A 20,145-nucleotide genomic window follows, 5' to 3' on the forward strand; every position below is an offset into this window, starting at 1 on the left:
TGTTTTCACATTGCTTAATACAAAATTTTTTTCCTGCACTACTCTGCTTACACATTATTGATTATCATAGCGATAAGCTAAGTATTGTGACGTTTGAAATATTAATTTAAGTGTCGTATTATAAACTACTGCTATGTTTTGTAATCGAGATTAGTGATTTTGTTTTCTCGCCGGAAACATACCCCCCGTTGTCACCGATAAAAAGTACTCTTTCGTCAAGGCTACACATGTGTAATAAAACAATAGGTATACCTACGTGGCAATGTGGCATGTGTATAATTTATATATTATATTTTATCTAGACGAGTGCTTTACAAGTTACAAGAAATACGTATAGGTACTTACTTCAATTATTATGCCATTCTTCCTAGTCCACGTGGTCTATAACATACCCACAACACTCGTGTAGAGCATTGAATAATAAACCGAAATCGTTTTTTTTTTTCATGATGATTTCGACCGATTAAAAATTTAACTAAATTAGACATGTATATGACATGTATGTCATTGTATTACTTATTGTGCAGTTTTGCTATTCTCGAGAAGGAAAATTAATTACCCTTTGCAGTAAGTAGGGACGACGCATATATATATACTATTAATGTTATGATGTAAGTATTATTTTATTTTGTGCACATGAGGCGATGAGGGTGTACGATTGTTTAAGAATATTTTCCAAAGACAATTGATTTAATAAAGCTTTTATTGTTGATTGTTCGTAACATTTCGCCGTAAATTCTGATGAATATAACCAGAAAAACTAAACACTAAATCGATTTCGCAAAAGAGAATGTGAATAGTATTCTTTACGTATTTTTTTCGAGAAAAAAATCTCATATATTATATTTTCGAAACGACGATTCATGTTCATAAATCAATGGCATTTATACCTACGTATAGTTATTTTAATGTGGGAAAAAAATCAAAAATAATTTACAGTAGGTACCAAAGTCGTATGTAGGAGATAGGTTCAACGTTTCAATTCAAAATTAGGTACGTATTCATTATTTTCACTTTATGTACTAGGTTATAAAATGTTTAGGTATTATTTTTGAAGTTTTAGAGGTATTTTTAATTGTTTTAATTTATGCGTAATTATTTATACGTCATTTATCTGTTGCACTTGCACACATGAATATTAATACCTCTAAAGTTATAGAAGACACGTAGACTTACCTGCATTGTTTCATGTTATTTGTAGTTAGGACGCTTCTTGAATGAAAACAAAACAATCAAGTATAGCTTTGCAATTGAAAATCACGAGACAATTAAATATTAATATAATTTATTTACTATCTATAGATACAACATTTCATTAATTTTTACAAAAGTACCTAACTGTTTTTTTTCTTGAAAAAGTTCTTACAATCAAAGTAAAAAAAAATTAATTAATATCGATGTTTGACGATTATTACAATATAAAATAAGTAACACGCGTTATGCCGTTGCATAATGCTGACGATGTATAGTGTGGTATGAACGACGACGACGTCGTAAACAACAACAATCACAGTTAATTGAGAAACCCGATACACATAATGAACCTATTGAAATCTGTTGATTAAATAATTTTGTTTGGGATAAGAATGACGGAGACGCATTGTCTCGGCGGGCAGATAAAATAGTAATAAAAAAAAAAAAAACAAAAAAAAAAGAATAATAAGTAAAACAAAAATAATAGCAATAATAAAAATTCAAAAAAAAATATATATATATACTATAATATATTGGATTGTAAAAAAAAATTCTTCGATTAATGAGTGTGGGCGTGTGAGATCGGGGAACAATGTGCGTGTGACTTAGAAGAAACCGTCTCCGGTGGGGTCGTTGAGCCACGGGTAGTTGTTGGGGCACCTGACGCACGTTTGCAAGTTGATGGTCTCCCCGGGAACCTCTTTGCTGGTCAGCTTGCACGAGTGCGGTACCCAACAGGCTGGGGGTCCGTCAACCACACACTTTTCCCTCCATGGTTCGAAGTTCTTCACTTCGTTGATGATTCTTGGTTTTTGGATCCATTGGATCACTTGAGTCATGGTGACGAAGTACACGTCATTGTGGTTGGCCAGAACTTCGTCGATCCAGAAAAGGAACGCATCCAGGTATTCGGGATTGTTCTTCAGCCATGCGGCGTGGAAGTACAGACCCATGGGCGCGCGGTTTTGGTCGTAATGACGGTCAAAGTTGTGGTTCAAAAAGTTGTAGAACTGATCGCCGGACAAGATATTGGAACAGGAGTCCACCATGGCGCATCCAGGTAAGTATTCGTCGAAGTTAGGGTCCTCTCGTCTGTCCAGTTCGTTCATCACCATTTCCCATACGGCGTGACTACGAGTCGGACAGTGTTGCAAGTTTCCGTGACATCTATACGAGAAACAAACATTGTGGCTGTGAATAAAACTAATTCCGCGCTAACAAACTATATGCATGATTATGCATAATGCGCTTTCATTTTTTTATAGATCGCGTTGATAAATAATGCTCGCCATAAAAGTTATAGTTTTAGTATTGTCATCGAGCTGGTAACCTTAAACACTATCATCGTTATGATATTATTATAATATAGATCGTACGGATTGGCCGTTAAAATGAATTGAAAATAGTCGAATGAAAAAAAATTGATCTTTAATATATGTACCTATTCATTCATGAAAAACAAAATAATAAATTACAATGTTATTATAGAGCTGTTTTTAAATTATATCAGTATACGCCCGCTAGTCCTTGAAACTAGACAACTTTCGCTGGTTGAATAACATCTTGTATACTTGCAGTATAATATAATCTATATAGTTGACTAGAAATTTAACATTCCATTCTACTTCCTATACTATATCTAAATCGAAATATAGATTGTTCTAAATCTCGATACTTTAACAAGCTGATACTTGTATCCATAAGACGGATTCAAATTTAAATATTTAACACGACATTATAGTATTATATGACGTAATGTCGCTAGAAAACTTAAAGTCAATCATAATAGTTTAATCAAATTATTCTATTAGTAATGAGTGATGATATTATGATATTATAGTAAGTTTTAAATTAATCGAACTGGGAAGTTCACACGAATTTACTGTAAACAAAATAAGTTCGAAGTTATGTTATGAATTGTCATAATATCAGCATATTTACTATAATTCACCAGGAGTGAAATGTTAGATAATAATATGTAATGACTATGAGCGTGCTTAGGCAGAATACTTTGAATCCACATCACGATTTGGTCACAGAATCCTCCCCTCCCTTTATGGGGCATAAAGACAATCCGAATAAATTAAAATTGTACGTCTCCTGAGCTTGTATAACTATTAAACTATACAGCACTTAATTATCGGAAGTAACATAACAATAGTGTATATTATAATAATAGTATGTCGTTTAACAAATGCGTAGGTTTTCCGCTGTACGATAAACAACAATAATAGTGACAAAAATGTATTAATATTATTATAAACTTTCAACGATAGTGATAAAATAAGAAAATGTCATCTGACTATTAATAGCAGCGTTATATTATTATTGTTTATATCATAGGTACGCCTCTCACCTGTGGGGCATGCGGAAGTACATGGTGTACGGCCAGAGAGGAGGGTTGGATAAGGGTGCAGTGATCGATGAATCGTACAAGAAAGCTTGTTCTTCCATCATAGTGAATTGGTTGTTACCACCCACTCGCAAATAAGGCGATCTCAAACCGACAACGCTGTTGTCTGTCAGATTCGCGTATTTTTCGGTGATTATTCGCATACCAGCCATTTCCTTGGCCCAGTCTTCGACAGTGGCGTTGCTCCAGAATTGTTCGTCGTCGTTGTGCCTGTAACATACAAATTTTAATATGAAACGACCGTTGAGACGGAAATCTTATTTCAAGCATAACATTATACACGACGGATTCAAAAAATTTGATTTATATTCATAAATGTGCATAATATAAGTACGTCTGCAGAAACTACTAACGATTTTTCGAGACATTTTTATAGAGATCTTCGTAATATTATCATCATTTTATTTCTTTATAATATGTGGTTATATAATGAGTTTTAGTTAGGAGCCTACATATTTTTATCGCGAAACGTTTCTATCGCACAAGTTAAGTTTTTGATAACCATATTAAATTGTAATCTTTTTATCATAATAGTTGGTATACATATATGTATATATGTATAATGTATATATATTTCACATATATATAATATGAATTGTATGTTATAATTTATAATCGAGTTTAATATATACAAATTACAAACACGATTACTTATGTTTGTTTTCAAATAACCAACACAAAACATGAATGTAATCGATTAACTAATTGATATTGATAGGAAAGTTAATTATTTTAAATTTCAACATTGTGTGCTTTTGAATAAAATTTAAATATTTTCAGAAAAAAATTTCAAAATTTTGTAAGAAAATAATAACCTAGTTTGACCTATGTCAAAGATTTTTAAAATTTAAAATTTACGTTTTCTTTTAGTGGTCAATTTTATGACGTTTTGACCACAAAACCAGTTAAACCACAAATTAACGAGTTATGACGTGATCAATGAAAATAAAAGTTACTTTTATAGGTACCTACTTTGTATTTTACTTATTATGTCAGTGACCTAATAAACCTCGATCTTCCGTCTTTCACTAAATGTATTTTTCTTATTTTTTAGCCAATTTATAAATGTAAAATTCATTGTATATTATAATCTTAAAATATTTAAATATTTTCTTTTATGTATAATTTTTAAATATTAACTATAGATTTTGGATTAACGTTCAATAAATAAATAGAACAAAAGTAATCTACTAAACCAACAACATAGAATTATCGGTAGGTGTATAAACAATTTTATAGTTGAAATTTTTAATTAAATAAGGTACATTTTAAAATCACTATTTTAATGTTACTTTGATAAATGTTCAAGAAACAGTAAATTATTTTCAATTCATAAAAAATTAAAAGATACTAATAATAGTTATTTATGTATCAAAGTAAATAGGTAGGTACACATAATCTCAAATTGCTTTTGTTGCAATTTTTTTTAAATTATTATTTGACAGTGAAAAATGTATTATACGAATTGTCGTAACCTTGAAAGGTGTCACATGTTGATGTCAATAATTGTCAATGTGTGCTCTAATGTTAGTTAGTTTTTTTTTTAAAAAGGGGTACATATTTTATAATATTATATTGGCTTTGAGTTGATTGATCGATTAACAATCAGAAGTAATCAAGGTTTATTATTTATTTGATTATTTACGTCATAGACTATCATTATATTATTATAATGTTAATAAATTTAAACTCGGAAAAAAGATTTGATTAAATAAAAAATGAAGAAATAATTGTCTACTTACGTAAAGTTATAATATAGGTACTTTAAAGGAACAAGGACAATAATTATGAAAATTGAAATAATTATTAAAGGTAATGTCTAAAATAACATACTCGTAACTTTTAATAATTTGAATAATATTAATAACAATTATATTAGGTATAGGTAAGGTGTTTCCTTGGTAGCATAGGAATCAGGAAAAAAATAGTGTCATCATTTTGTATTATAGACTCATATATGATAACCAAGAAATGTGCATAATAAATCGTGTTGATTTCACGGAGAGGAAAAAATAAAAAATACTGCTTTAAATGATCAACGGATGCCATAGCTTAAAATTTAAAACGAATAGGTTCTCTCGAGTGTGTTGTGCACTTGTGCAATACACTCCTCACGCCCAAGCCGTACAGGTTTTGAAAAATACAAGTATATAATATTGAATAGAATATACACATGTATATATATTTTTTTGACACTTACGTCGAAACCATTAACATTAGATTAGCAGAAATGAGAAAATAGACCGCTAAAAAGAACTTGTCTGACGTGTTCATACCGGTTTTTACACAAACACATTACCGTCAGTATTATTTCAATATGCAAACGGATACCACATTTTCTCGGCATTCTTGTGATCGGCAGACACATCGATCGGAATGCTATTACATATTATCAGTATTGTGTATGGATACATAATATAATTTCTCGTGCACTTGGATTACGCAACTGGAACTGTCAACGAGAAGGTGTCCTTGTGAACATTTGTCGTAAATTAAATAATATATATATATAAATATATTATAAAGAGAATTTCATGGGTCTTTTAATCGAAATTTTATGAAAATATTTAAATATTGCGACAGGTATCGTCCTCGGCAATGTAACTCGTCCTCCTCAATTAAATGCATATAATGACATAACATCATAGTGCTTTGTTATACCTACCTATACGTATGCCGATTATTTATTAGGCATTAAGACCTATTAATTCAAATTTTAAATTTTAAAATAATATAGGAAAAAAATGATGTTTTGTTACGTCGACATATTGTGTATAGTATTATTTTATTAATTTTACCTATTATCCGTATTGGAATATTATTATAAATAATGATTTTTAGCCGAATCGATTCCATTCTCTTTAGTCCCATTAATTATGGTTAGGTACCTAACCTACCGGATTATTACATGATGGTTTTTACTTTCCAGTTTATCTGTTAGTATATATACTTACTTTCACGACTGTTCAAAAATTTCATACTACTCGTATCGCGTAAAATATTGTATCGGTTAGGTAGCGTTATTTTATATATCGGTCGGTACAGACAATATAATATATTCGAATGGAAAGGGAAATGAATAAATTTATTCCGAATCGTATATCTACCTATACATAACACGGACACAGCGCGAGACAACACGTACAACAATCATTGGAATCTTAATAGATGATTAAATGACAAATACGAATTACGAATGTCTAAAAAAAAAAAAATCTGTCGTCCCGAGAACCTGATTTTTTTTAGATATAATACCCAGGCGGTAGGTATTTCATACAACATATCATAATGTATAATGCATAATTATAATTATAATATATTATTATGCCGCCGCGTGTTTCTATGTCCAGACTTATTCGCAGCTATTTCACAATATTATTTAACCGGAACAAAAACACGTTCGTTCGACTCGGACCGATATCCTAATACACATCGTCGCAGTGTTTGATTTCGAAAATCTCTCGTAAAAACGAACGCATAGAACGCACTCGTATGGGTATTAGGTGTGTATATGGTACGTACGTTATCGAGTGCACTGCGATTTCGTGTCCTTTCCTGTGAGTTTCCTGTACCGCCGAATAGTTGGTGTACTTGTGCGACACGAAGAACGTGGCTTTGATGTCACACCCGTTGGGATTCCTTCGTTTGCCGTTGAATATTTCCTTGTACAGTTCGATGTTGTTGTTGTTGATGGCATCGTCAAAGGTGATCGTAATCATCTGAGGGACTTCTTTGGCCGGCAAGTCGTTTGGTATTCCAGTGCCGTCTTCGGAGCAGAAGCAGTCGGGCAAAACGCACACGGCTGGATCGCAAGGTGGTGCGCGATTAGGATCGTTGTCGTTATCTGTATATAAAAAAAAATAAAACACAATTAAATAATTACCGCGTCCGTGATTAGAGCTTATTGAACCGTAGTATAGTAATTTTAAAATTCTCGGCAAGGCTACGATGAAATATTATTTATGACATGTCAGGTATTGTAGCTTGTGGAAAAAAAACAACAAAAACGTGTAAAGTAAAACTGTAGGTATATCTAATATTGTATGTTCGCACAATGATAACATTTTTTTTAATAAAGTTCATACCTATAGTAATTATAATTTATTTTTCAATTATCTCGGCTAGACAATCAGTATTTTTTATGTTATAAATATATATAGGTATATACATTTTTTTTGAAAGATAAATAATTTCGCATGCTGTGAGACATTTAAAATCGAAGTATGATTGTCAGACAAATAGGCTAGCGTGCGATTTAAAATTTAAAATTATAGTTGTGTGAAACAAATTTGTGCGTTATTAGAATAATTATCAAGTTATTACACCAGTAAAAAATATGTATTTAGTTAGAAATTGAAATATATTTGAAGGTTAAAAAATAACTTAGAAAAATTAAATATGAATCTACTTATATTTATATTTACTTATACTTACATTTAAGTATAATTAAATATACCCAACAACATTTTTTCTACTGTTACAGTTCGGTTGTGAATAACAGAAATCAATAATTTATCATAAAATTAATCATACGTATTTAAGACGGAAATGTAACTTATAATTTATAAGTTCGAAATAAATTACTTATTTTTTCATTTATTCAAACTTAAAGTCTATGATTTAGGTTTGATGAAACCACTAAGACCTAATTTCTATAGGTATGTCAAATATTATATCAATTTTTATTTGCTAATTTTAAATTATAATTTACAGATAACTCATTTTGTGTAATAGTAATTATTAATTCATACGAACCACAAGAATTTTCATCTGAACCATCGGGACAATTCTTTTCACCATTACAAAATAGTCCTCGTTCAATACAAGACTTATCACCACAAGACAATTCTCCATCCTATAGTAATGGGAAATATAAACGTATATTAAAATGTGTATACATATTTGTTGAACATATAAGTGAGTGTATTTTTTATGTAAATAAAGTAAATGCAAACAATACAATCATATTTTATTAAAAGTTAAATATTTTAATGATATTGTAGATAATATGCTTTTAGAATTCGTGTGTGACGCCTTGATCGATATTGATCTTGTATCAAGACGACCAAAATAAAATGAATCAAAGGGGACGTGCTGTATATTTTACTATTTTCCGGATATTTTCTTAGTGTTTATAAGTACCCGGAAAACTTCCGAGAATGACCATCTAAATCGGTTATTACTAATATAATTTATTAGGTATCGCTTTTAAATTATGCTAATTTTTGGAATCTAAGGTGGATGTTTTTTAAACATATCTCTAATGTTTTTTTTAATTTCAGTGTTTCCCTACATCTATAGGTAATAAATGTCAATAATATCCAAAGAGGAGTTTTAACTAATATAAATCGTTTTTGAAATGTATGTACAAATATTTGTTAATATACCTAATATAGCTGTGCGTATCTAATATTACTATATTAGTCGTATCATTATACAACGTATTTAAATTTAATTTGAACTCTGAAAACCAAGTTAAAAAAACAACTCGAAGATTAATCAGTGAAAGACCTTCAACATCAATACAGAATTGAAATAATAGTTTGCATTATCATTATCTAACGTATCATCATTATCTATAATAATATGTAATCGTAAATCGCATGTGTACAACAATGATACAGGTATAAATCTATACAAAAAATAATCCTTTATTTAATACCTGACACAATGGTTCGTCTGTGAACAATAAAGGTTTGACTTTGCGTTCTTTATTCTTCAACTTGCAATTCTTTACTGCGGCCTTCCAGTCACATGTTTGTTTTTCTATATCGAAATACAAACCGGCTGGACAACGAATGGCTTGCAATCCCTGAAAAAATTATAAATTGAACTCATTATAGTCGTCAATCGTTAATATATTATTTTGTCGAAATAATATGCAAGTAAAATCCTTGATTATATATAAAGGGTTTGTGCATACCTAACCGTCAAATTTATTTACTCAGATAGGTAACTGAAAATCTTGATGTATTTCAGAATATTTTAATTTAACAGTATCAGTTTTTAATAAATACAATAAAATCAATGCTTTCATAATATTGGTAATCCATTTATAAACATTTTAAATAGGAAATTAATTTTATTAAATTATAATTTAGCTACTTAACATTATTATGTCCTTTTTCAGTTCTATAATTATACCTCATAAATTATTTTTTTACGAGAATCGAAAAATGAGATGATCGCGAAATAGACAACTAATACAGATTAGACTATAAAATCATTGGACCAAGATATTGATTATCTAGCTATAGATACAATAATATACATATATTTAAAGTATTGATTTTTAGAATTTTCAAAACGAATAACTAAAAACTTAGTTATGTAGTTTATATAGTATATAATCAACATAGAGTGTATACGGATTGTGTAATTATAATTTATAATAACTATCAATATATTTTTAAAAATACTTATGAATCACTGGAACTATTCAAATTATCATTATATAATTATACCTATATTATGTACCTATACATTTTTTTATGAAGTATTTATACATTTAATACAATTTTAATACGAAGAAATTTAATAGATCCATGCCAAATTTATTGGAAAAAAAATAGTAATAATTAAATGTATTGCGTTTTACTTACAGATGATGTGCACTGGATAACGTCACGGCAGCTGTCACCATCTTGTGCAGTTAACCGAAACCATTCTCCTGCGTCTTTGTCTTTACATATTTCGATCTCAAAACTTTCCTCTTTTTTTGGTTCACTCGTTGACGCTTGTTGACGTTTAATACGAGACAATAGTGAATCACAAGATCCTGCGAAAAAAATAACAAATTCGCTAATTAAAACAATGTCATAGATATTCTCTAAACAATATAACCTATTAGAGAATTAAAACAATTTTAACATTTAGAACCAACTGAATAATATATTTTAATTTACATTAAATAGTTACTCGTATGATAAATAAGTATTATTGCATTACCTATACCTATATGGATATATTAAAATACCTAACTTATTGTTTGATTAAACAACAACTTTTTATATTAAACACAATTTGTGTTCACAATCTCTATTAATCTATATATCCTATACTAATATTAAAAATTTTAATTTACAATATATAAAGTATATAATTATCTGCAAAATCTTTTCATGCTATTAAACTATTTTATTACCTATAACTTGAAAAATATTTTATGATATTATTATAATAGTTAAACTATATACTATAATTATAATATGTGGATAACATATGTGGTATTTGGGGGTTTATGAATACTAATTAATTAATTTCAAAATGTTATAGGTACTAAATGTATTTTGTATCTACTACGAACGTTTGGCAAGCATATTAAATTCAATCCTTAACTACGAGCATTCACATTTTATTAATCTTATGTCACTTATTAAGACATAGAAAAAAAATGTTTGAAAAATGACATTTAACCTTTAAAGTTTAATACATTATTATTTTAATAACCTTAAAAGTGCTATAAAATGGTAAATTATATTATTAAATAATATACCTGCACATTGACACCGAATTTTAAGGTATAAAAAAAATACTATAATGTTATAAATAAAAATCGTTACCTATACCAATTTAATCATAATAATCAATAATTTGTTGATAGGTTGAATACACATTTTATTACATTATAAATTATCATGAACATAAAATGTATGTAAATATTAGCTAGATTAAAAAAGTAATAAGTTACAAACATATTGACGCTTGAATTATTATATGTACATTTATTATATTTATTTTAACTCAAAAGCTGATCATAATTTAATTTTATCATAATATTAATATTTATTTTATTGTGCACATGTACAGTGTATATTCTACAGTACATCAAATTATATATGTGTTCAATGTATAAAAATGTTTGGTAGTGGTTATTAACCATAACGCAGTATTGCCTCACTACCAAACTGCCGCGCGAAGATACTCATCTTGAACATAAATTATAAAATCAGCGATTAATAGTTTTGTGTAATTATTTTTGCGCTTTCAAGAATATTACCAAGATGAATCCTAAAATCAACCTGACCTATATAAAATCCTAACCTATATACATATTTATTGACGCGTCACTTCGTTCCGAATGATGGGTGTTCTTTCTCGTTGGCGAGGCTATAATATTACTTTTTATAGGTAATGCAATCTTCGAATCGAAAATATTACCAACGCGCATAATATTAATAATTATATAGACGACGAGCCTATACGAGAACAACTGCTGCGTGTTGAGTCAGTCGTTCGTGTCCGTAATGCAGGTATTATACCTATATAATATGTAATTTGTGCACTGTGGGTGCAGGATATTATAATCCTTATTGCGTACGTTGTGCAACACGCTGCGAACAAGGCGTTTTGACCCGCGCGGCATTGTGGTAGGTATCTATATTCTCGAACTCTTTAAATGCATTTGTATATCGCGTAAACCGTTTACGATACTGGTCGGATATGCGTGTGGGATAGGAGCTATATACCTATACAGAATATAATATTATAGGTACGTGAAAGGTTTTTGGGATCGTTTCGTATCCACGTCGGATATACAATACGGATATAGTGTGCAGCGGTGCAGTATACCTTCCGGTGTCGCGGTTCGACCGCGTAATGTTGATGAACTTGGGACGTGCACGCACGACCTCGTTTATTGCTCGCACGTCATCGCGGCGACAACGCGGTATACTGCAATGTTACCTGTTTGCACGTCATGTTCAGCTATAAATCCTGTACCTGCACATCTATTATACGCTGACCGCTGCAGCCCCGTACGTGCGGATCACAAATTTACGACGTATAGGTAGTATTACTGCTGTTGTTGTTATTGCGCTACACCGCGATGATAATGTATTCACTTTCACGCGACCGCGGGTCGGACGAAATTTAAAAACGGCTCGCGTGCACCACTTCGAGTCTGCGGACACGGCGTATAAAATATCGTTTTGCGTGCAGCGCGGTCCTGGACCAGGCCAGACCGGACGGAAGGAAGGAAGCGTGGACGGGAAGGTGTGGGGGGGAGGAGGAAAGCTCCGAGTACACGCGCGTTCTACTTTCTATATACGTACGCCGCGTGTCCGATCTTAACGCGACGACGTGACAGTTTTGACGACGGACGCGTGCGCGAGGACCCTTTCCATACATGGGCAATAATAACATTATCGCATTATACGTGTTGTGCAGGCCGATAAGGAGAAAAAATAATTAACGGCAAGCGAATGTTGTCCGTGTAGACGGAATAACCGAGTTCGTGCTCCGATCGCGGACGCGACTCGTAAATAATAATCGAGAGAAGTGTGATGTCGAGAAAACAATTCGGCGGCGACGGTATACATTATTATATCTACTTATATATTGCCGTTTAGAAATTATAAAAATCAAAACCGATCTCGTACCTACGGTGTACGGCGCCGATCGATTGACAAATCGCATGAGGTTCATCGGTTCGGGAAAAAGTGTGGAGTTGGGGCGGCATAGCAAGAGACAAGATGACGTATTTAAACATCGTTCGTGTCATCGATCGACCGTGTACTCGCTCGTAAATATTTTCGACGCACGAGGAAAAACCACACGTTGGTCCAGAGAAAAGCGACGAAAACCTACACGATATAACATCCGGGTGTCTCGATAATCGTATTTCTGTGCGTACGCTGTATACACAACTATTTTGCTACGGGAATTCGAGTGAAATCATCTTTAGACACGGTTGTCGCCCACGGGCCGTTATTATTATCTATCATCCGATATCTACTGTCGCGCGAGCACATAATAATATGTAATAAATAATAACATAATACAGTGTTTTGGATCGTAACTCAAATTATCTAGTACGGGGCGATGACATACGTTTATAGTTTAGACTCTATTATATTATATTTGTATAGGACCTCGATGGACGTGCGCACAAGCCACACATCTATACGGTCCTATATTATGTCGCGTGTCCTGCGTGATGGTGAGTTCAATTCGAACGAGTTAATTAATTGTTTACGATTCCAGTTTATTTATAAATATTAAATATTTATTCAGCGGGTGTCATGAATACCTACACATCATCATCATCATCATCTCAGATCTCTACTATAAAATTTTCGTTGAACTATAATAGGCGGTATTTTTTTTAAAAATATTTAGGTATAATAATATTATGAAGCCTACGTAAATTTCTCGTTAAGCAGTTGAGTAACATCAGACATTGCGTTATTCGTGTCATCACCGTATTGTGATTCAACTATTTGCAACCTATAAGGTCTTCGTATTTGTGTGTGTATCTGTACTATATTGGTAATAACAACATTAGGTACATATTATATTATGTCGTTTGAATTTCATAATTACATGTTATTAATATGGACATGTTATCATTGTTTCCATGTAAACATAAAAATGATATAACGTAGACTAGTTTTCAAAGATTGCGTGCACGTACACACACAAAAGCATATTATATATATATTTGTGTGTGATTGTGTATAGACAACACAAGTTCAAATTAGAACATAAATAAAGCTTACTGACTGAGAGCTTACGAGTATATGAAATTGTTATATAGGTAGTCTCATTATAATAAAATTAATTCATTACTGTAAAAATTATAAGTAAATTAGTGAATATATAGATTACAAATTTCAAATAAACTCTCTTCCGAACGACTATATGATTTATAATTACAATTATTAAAAAAAATTAACCATTATATTATAATTATGAACATAGCGTATATTATATACCCTAGTCTTTCAGAAGAAAACGCATTTAATTCAATTAAAAATATATCTTTATATATAAATACATAAGGAACAGGTGTTTTCAACCTTTGAGAAAAAAAATATACCCTATACTTCAGCAGTGCACATGCCTTTCAAAAACGCAGTTATCTACATCCTTTTATACGGCACTGCTGAAAGTTATTATTTGCAAAAAGCCCTCGACAAAGATTGTAAAGTTCCTACTGAACGCGTATGGCACCCGACGCATAACAAAACGTCCTATTATAATAGTGAGTTAAACGAGAGACTTTACGCTAATTTTTTCAAGAACCATTTGACCGTTGTTTATGTGCCGGCGTACAACATTATAATATTGTGTTTGACGAACTAATTCTCCGGAAAGATATCCTTTGCATTACCTATTTATAACAATATATATGTATGACGGCGATACAGCCATACAGGCGTACCTCTTATGTGTAAGTATACCTATGTGTATATTATTAATCTGTGTTAGGCACAGCAGTGAAACGACTTAACCGTCTTAACTCTAGTTACTTACCCAATGTGATCAGACATGCGATCGCTAGGAGCCTGAGTGAGATTGACATTGTAGTCCTCATGACAGACTGATGCGAGCGCACAATCACTTTCGAACAAACAAATTGCACACGACCGTGTGCGTTGCCGGACAGATATACTAATTAAACGAAATTTTAATTACAATATACTATAACAATTTAAGATATTTTCTTATATGTCTCTCGAAAATATCGACGTGTACGACTGTCCGCAACAGTGACGGACGGAACAAGACTCGGTTTCACACTTGGCTGCGGCGCGTCAATTTATTGTCTTATATACGCCGGGACGCATTTCACCGGGGCGTTAAACTCGCCGCCGTACCGACAGGTAGAGCCACCGAACGGGCAACAGTCGTGAAAGTCTTGCCGTGTCCATACCGCGCGCGTGCTTAATACGCATAGGTATTATAATATATCGACGTGCAAATTGATAATCGTAAGTCTGAATAATATAATATATACAAGGTCAATATTACTGTATCAAACATTGTTGACGAGAAATTATTATTATATATATATATATACATTATTTTTTTTTTTGCTAAAAACGTTTAAGCTGTTTTTTTAGAACAAATGTGCATAGGTATAATATTATATGTATTTATGAGTGCTGTTGTAGCTAGTGAACAAAAATTCCGATTAAAATTGAAAATGATATACCTATACCTATATAGTACACCTGTTATAAAATGTTTATCGCAAAAATGCATGCTCAAATATATAATTGTATAGTATAATATACTGATAATATGGGTACACGATTTCTTCGATACAAACGTAATTTGTTTTAGTATTTTTAATTTAACATGCACATGTACGACCTACAATATTTAAGTTTAAAAATTCTTCGATGTGGTGTTACCTAAATTACGATATTAATATTCGATTTAGGTAACACTATTACTCAACCATTCCGTTTTTAATATGCATATACATTATACACCGTTGACTTTTATAGATTTTGAGTGAAGGGATTGATTTTACAATAATGTGTGGTTTTATATTTTATTTTTTGTGTCATAATATGTAAAACTGCATGGTAGAAAAAATGCTTCGATGTTTATCTTCGTGTGTGATGGTTTCTAGAAATAAATCGTATTTATTTAGTAGTTGGTAGGTATATACATTGAGGACGCTTTGAAAGAAAATGTATCAATTATTTTGCAAAATAACCGGGAAAAGGAAAAAAAATTGATAAAATCAGTTAACAGACGATAACAAAAAACAAGTTTGTTTGTCATTCAGAAATACAAAATTTTAGGGATTTAATTTGTTCAAAAAATAATTATTTTATGTATTTTATATGCTCAATATAATTTTCAAAACATTTAAGACTTTTTGTGCTATTTGTAAACTTTTAGATATTTTTAGCTTATTTTAGATTTAGGAATTTTTATATTTATATTATCGGACAAAAAGCATGAAAACCTAAAATACAACGTTGTTTAAGATAACTTTAAGTTAAAATTTTGACATAATTAGATATTAGATTTAAAAATAACCTTCTTATAGTTACCTATTTAATATTTTATTGAAATTCAAAATAATATTGTTCGAAGGGTGTTCAAATTTTTAGTAAATGTTCGTCATTATGTTTATTATTTATTTCATTATTATTATTCATTAGTTACTTGACATAATAAAATTGTATAAATATTTAATTATTAGTAATAGCTAATAATATACTTATATACTAAATATATCTATGAAAGAATAAAATAATACATAATAATTAATTATGTTTTTTTCACATTGTTATACATTTGTCGGTATCACGACTTACAAATTATTATAAGTCGATAACGCCAATAAGCAATAGTAGATAATATTTTAATACATTGTACACAATTTAATTAAATTTTTTATTTCATTACATTGCAATATACGTAGAATCGTAAACCGAATTTGATGTTTCTTTTGTCCCCTCACAATTTTTTGTATACCTATATGGCAATATGTGTCGATAGAACAAAAATATACGTATCGTATTGCCTCCCTCAAATCCTGAGCGTGGAAATTTCCCTTAAATATGCCTAAATGCTACCTATGTTTGAGTATATTATGCATATTAGCTATTATACGATTAATACATTATCAGTACATATCATTAAACAACTTTTGGACTTTTCGCAAGGTAGAATAAATGCATATTCCCAGCATATCTGATACTATTGATCATGTATTGGTATAATCAATGCTTATATACCTATGTATTTTCAAGTCGATGTGGTTCTATAAATTCATTTATAGAAAATATAAAAATTAGCGTTTACGACGGGGTTACAGTTTCACAGTTTCAGTCAGCGCACGGTCGCATGGATATACCTATTCGTCGTGACGTAGTATTGAAAGTTCTAATTCGTTTATGCCACGTATATTAACATTAATGACGTTTTTCCGTTTTCTAAACAAACGTATTTATCGACGTGATTGAGCGGCTGTGTCTGTCCACAATGATTGTAGATTATTGAATTAATATTATTTTATGGACGGAAAAAAATGTTTTCTCCGTACTCCGCGGATATGTGTCGTATAAGTATACAATAATATTATGTATAGGTACACGACTATTGTTCGTTGTTTTCGGCATTTTAACACTCGCGACACGAACATATAATATAATAATATACAACGAATATGAAACACGACGCTGTAAGCATACGAGAATTTTAATCCGCGATGAAATAAACACGCCCCGATTTCGTCGTATATAGTATGTGTGTCGGATGAGTTTCTACTATTGCTTGATTTGACGGAAAATAGAAATAAATAGGTAAGAATTATATATAGTCCACTGTCCACGCCGATAATTGTAGACGGTGTAACTGCATGTTAATAATGATCGGAGTATCGGACTTACAGTAGCTTGTACACAATATATAGATTTAGACTTAGTACACTTGGTACAACAATCGGTGACAAAAAAATTGAAAAAACAAAAAAAAATTACTTTTTACACTTTTTGAGTTTGTATTTTTACAATATAAATGTGGGTTTGGTCAAATATAAAAAATACGACCGGTTAAAATGCAAAACGCATATTTTCGGAAAAATAAAATATGTTAATGAGAGAAAAATGACAAAAAATCTAATGGTGTAAGTAACACTTTCTTGAAATATAAAAATTCCAGCATTAAAATGTCTTTCAAAGTTTAGTGAAAATCGCACCATTTTCTTCTACGTATAATTTCAAGTTGAAATTTTCAAATTTCGTCTATGGACAAAACTCAGAGCTTCTAAATAAAGCTTACTTTTTCTTATGTGCAACATTAATAATTAAAATAGTTATTAATGATTTTTTTTTCTCCCGAGTATAAAATGAAGGTTTGTTATTTTATTTTATATAATATTATAGCTTGTATAAAACTGATAAAGTGGTAATACATATCTGTCGTTCCTGTTTTCCTGACATCATATCGATTACAATATTTGCACCAAAAGTGCGTAATAGGTATTTACATTCATTATTAAAAACAAATATCCACATAAAACCGATGAGTAACCTATTATGTCCTTCATTTATATAAATTGAATACCTCTTAGAATATATAAATCAAAAAAAGTGAAAAAGTTGGTAACCGTTATGCTGTACAATATTAGATGTTGAGTGTACTTCGACATTGAGATTGTAACTGTACTGAGTTGTTCAAATTTGAATTCAACGATGAATCATTTTATTAGAAAAACTAATATGAACCTGATCGCAGTCTATATATATATATATTCTAAGAAAAGTTTATAAATTTAATTATATTATGAATTTTTGCCAAAAACATCATAAATATAATATTACATCATCATGTTTTTTGCTATTATTTATTAACTTAAAAATGAATGCTGCGTACTCTAAGACTATATGAGTTGTATCATAATATCATATAGTAAATAACTTTAAATTAATTTAAATATTTTGTAAATTTCAGCGTGTGTAAAAAATACCAATCAATCCACGTAATTGTGAAAAAAGTTTCAAGTACCTAATGTATTTTGAATATAATTATAGTATAATAATGTATACTAAAATGGTTATTTTTCATTTAAATATACAATTTTACCAAGATTAGAACTTTAAATGATTGAAAAATTATGCATAATATGTATTGACACATGATATTGTTAAATACAGTGTTTAAGATAAATTAACGAGAAACCTTATATTCAATTTTTAAGTTTTTAACAAGTAATCAATTTTTTATAAATATAATAATAAAAATAAATAAATAAATAAAATTAAAAACATTACTGTAAAATAAATACATTTATTAATTCACTCAAAATTTCAAAATTAATTTTATGTTTAAAATGATAATTTAAGTAATATTGGAATATTTATATAAGTTTTTAGATGCTATCTACCTATTAATAATTCTTGAATAATAAAAAATAATTAAAATTTGTTTGAGGAGAAATCGTGCTATTACATGTTTAAATATATTTAATCGTTAATATTTTACGGTAAATGATACGTAATTACATACGAAAAACGATTCTAAATAGAGACGGTCATCAATTCACATTACAAAATGTATTTTACTATTGTCTATTATTATAAATATGGTAGGTTGAATTAATTTTTGCCGAAAACATAGTATTTATTATATAATAAAAAATTACAAATTTACAACATAATATTATATTCGTATAATTAATTAATGTTATTAACTTTTGAATACTTCGTCAATACCGACTTACTAGACAAATTACTTATTTATAAAAATATATTCCATGGTTGTGTGGACAGATATATAGTATACTTTTGAAACGTGTCAAGTACGTCGTATTTTTGTATGCCAATGCCCAATATTTAAACATTCAGTTTATCTATGAATAATGTTGCAGGTTTTTTTAATTTACTGAAATTATTACTTTTTCAACCCGTCCACTTTCATAAATAATCCTTTCATTATTAGTGATTGCATATTTTATAATTTTTTGGCTATATTATGTTTTCTGCCTTAATAATAAGTACCTAAACAAAATAAAGCATTAAACGAAAAACGAATGTATAGATAGAAATGAATGAATGATATAACCGATTTATTAATTTGTATATATATTATAATCGACGCATTAACTGTTGAACTGCAAAAATAGTAAAAACAGACGAATGAACGATGATTGTGATAGTTGGTACTTAAGTCTGCTCGTTATATCAATTCCATATGAATAGAGATGTAAGTATAAAAATCATATAATTTTATTATATTATATTAAATATAAAAAAAAATAAATTTCATGAGAAAAAAGTGCAAAAATTTTC

At 30.0% G+C, this 20,145-nt stretch overlaps 1 protein-coding gene across 1 annotated transcript; it reads right to left on the reverse strand.

Moving 5' to 3' along the window:
• Window positions 1-1,268: 1,268 nt before the first annotated feature.
• Window positions 1,269-15,143, reverse strand: LOC114129968 (chitin deacetylase 1). Its single transcript, XM_050205770.1, has 7 exons — window positions 14,864-15,143; window positions 10,210-10,385; window positions 9,270-9,419; window positions 8,363-8,462; window positions 7,130-7,451; window positions 3,551-3,817; window positions 1,269-2,361 (listed from the first exon to the last, which is right to left on the reverse strand). The coding sequence occupies exons 1-7, from the start codon at window positions 14,922-14,924 to the stop codon at window positions 1,800-1,802; spliced, it is 1,638 nt and encodes a 545-aa protein (XP_050061727.1). The 5' UTR covers window positions 14,925-15,143; the 3' UTR covers window positions 1,269-1,799.
• Between the last annotated feature and the right edge of the window lie 5,002 nt (window positions 15,144-20,145).

Source organism: Aphis gossypii, chromosome X (genome assembly GCF_020184175.1).
Source record: "Aphis gossypii isolate Hap1 chromosome X, ASM2018417v2, whole genome shotgun sequence".
Lineage (NCBI taxonomy): Eukaryota > Metazoa > Arthropoda > Insecta > Hemiptera > Aphididae > Aphis > Aphis gossypii.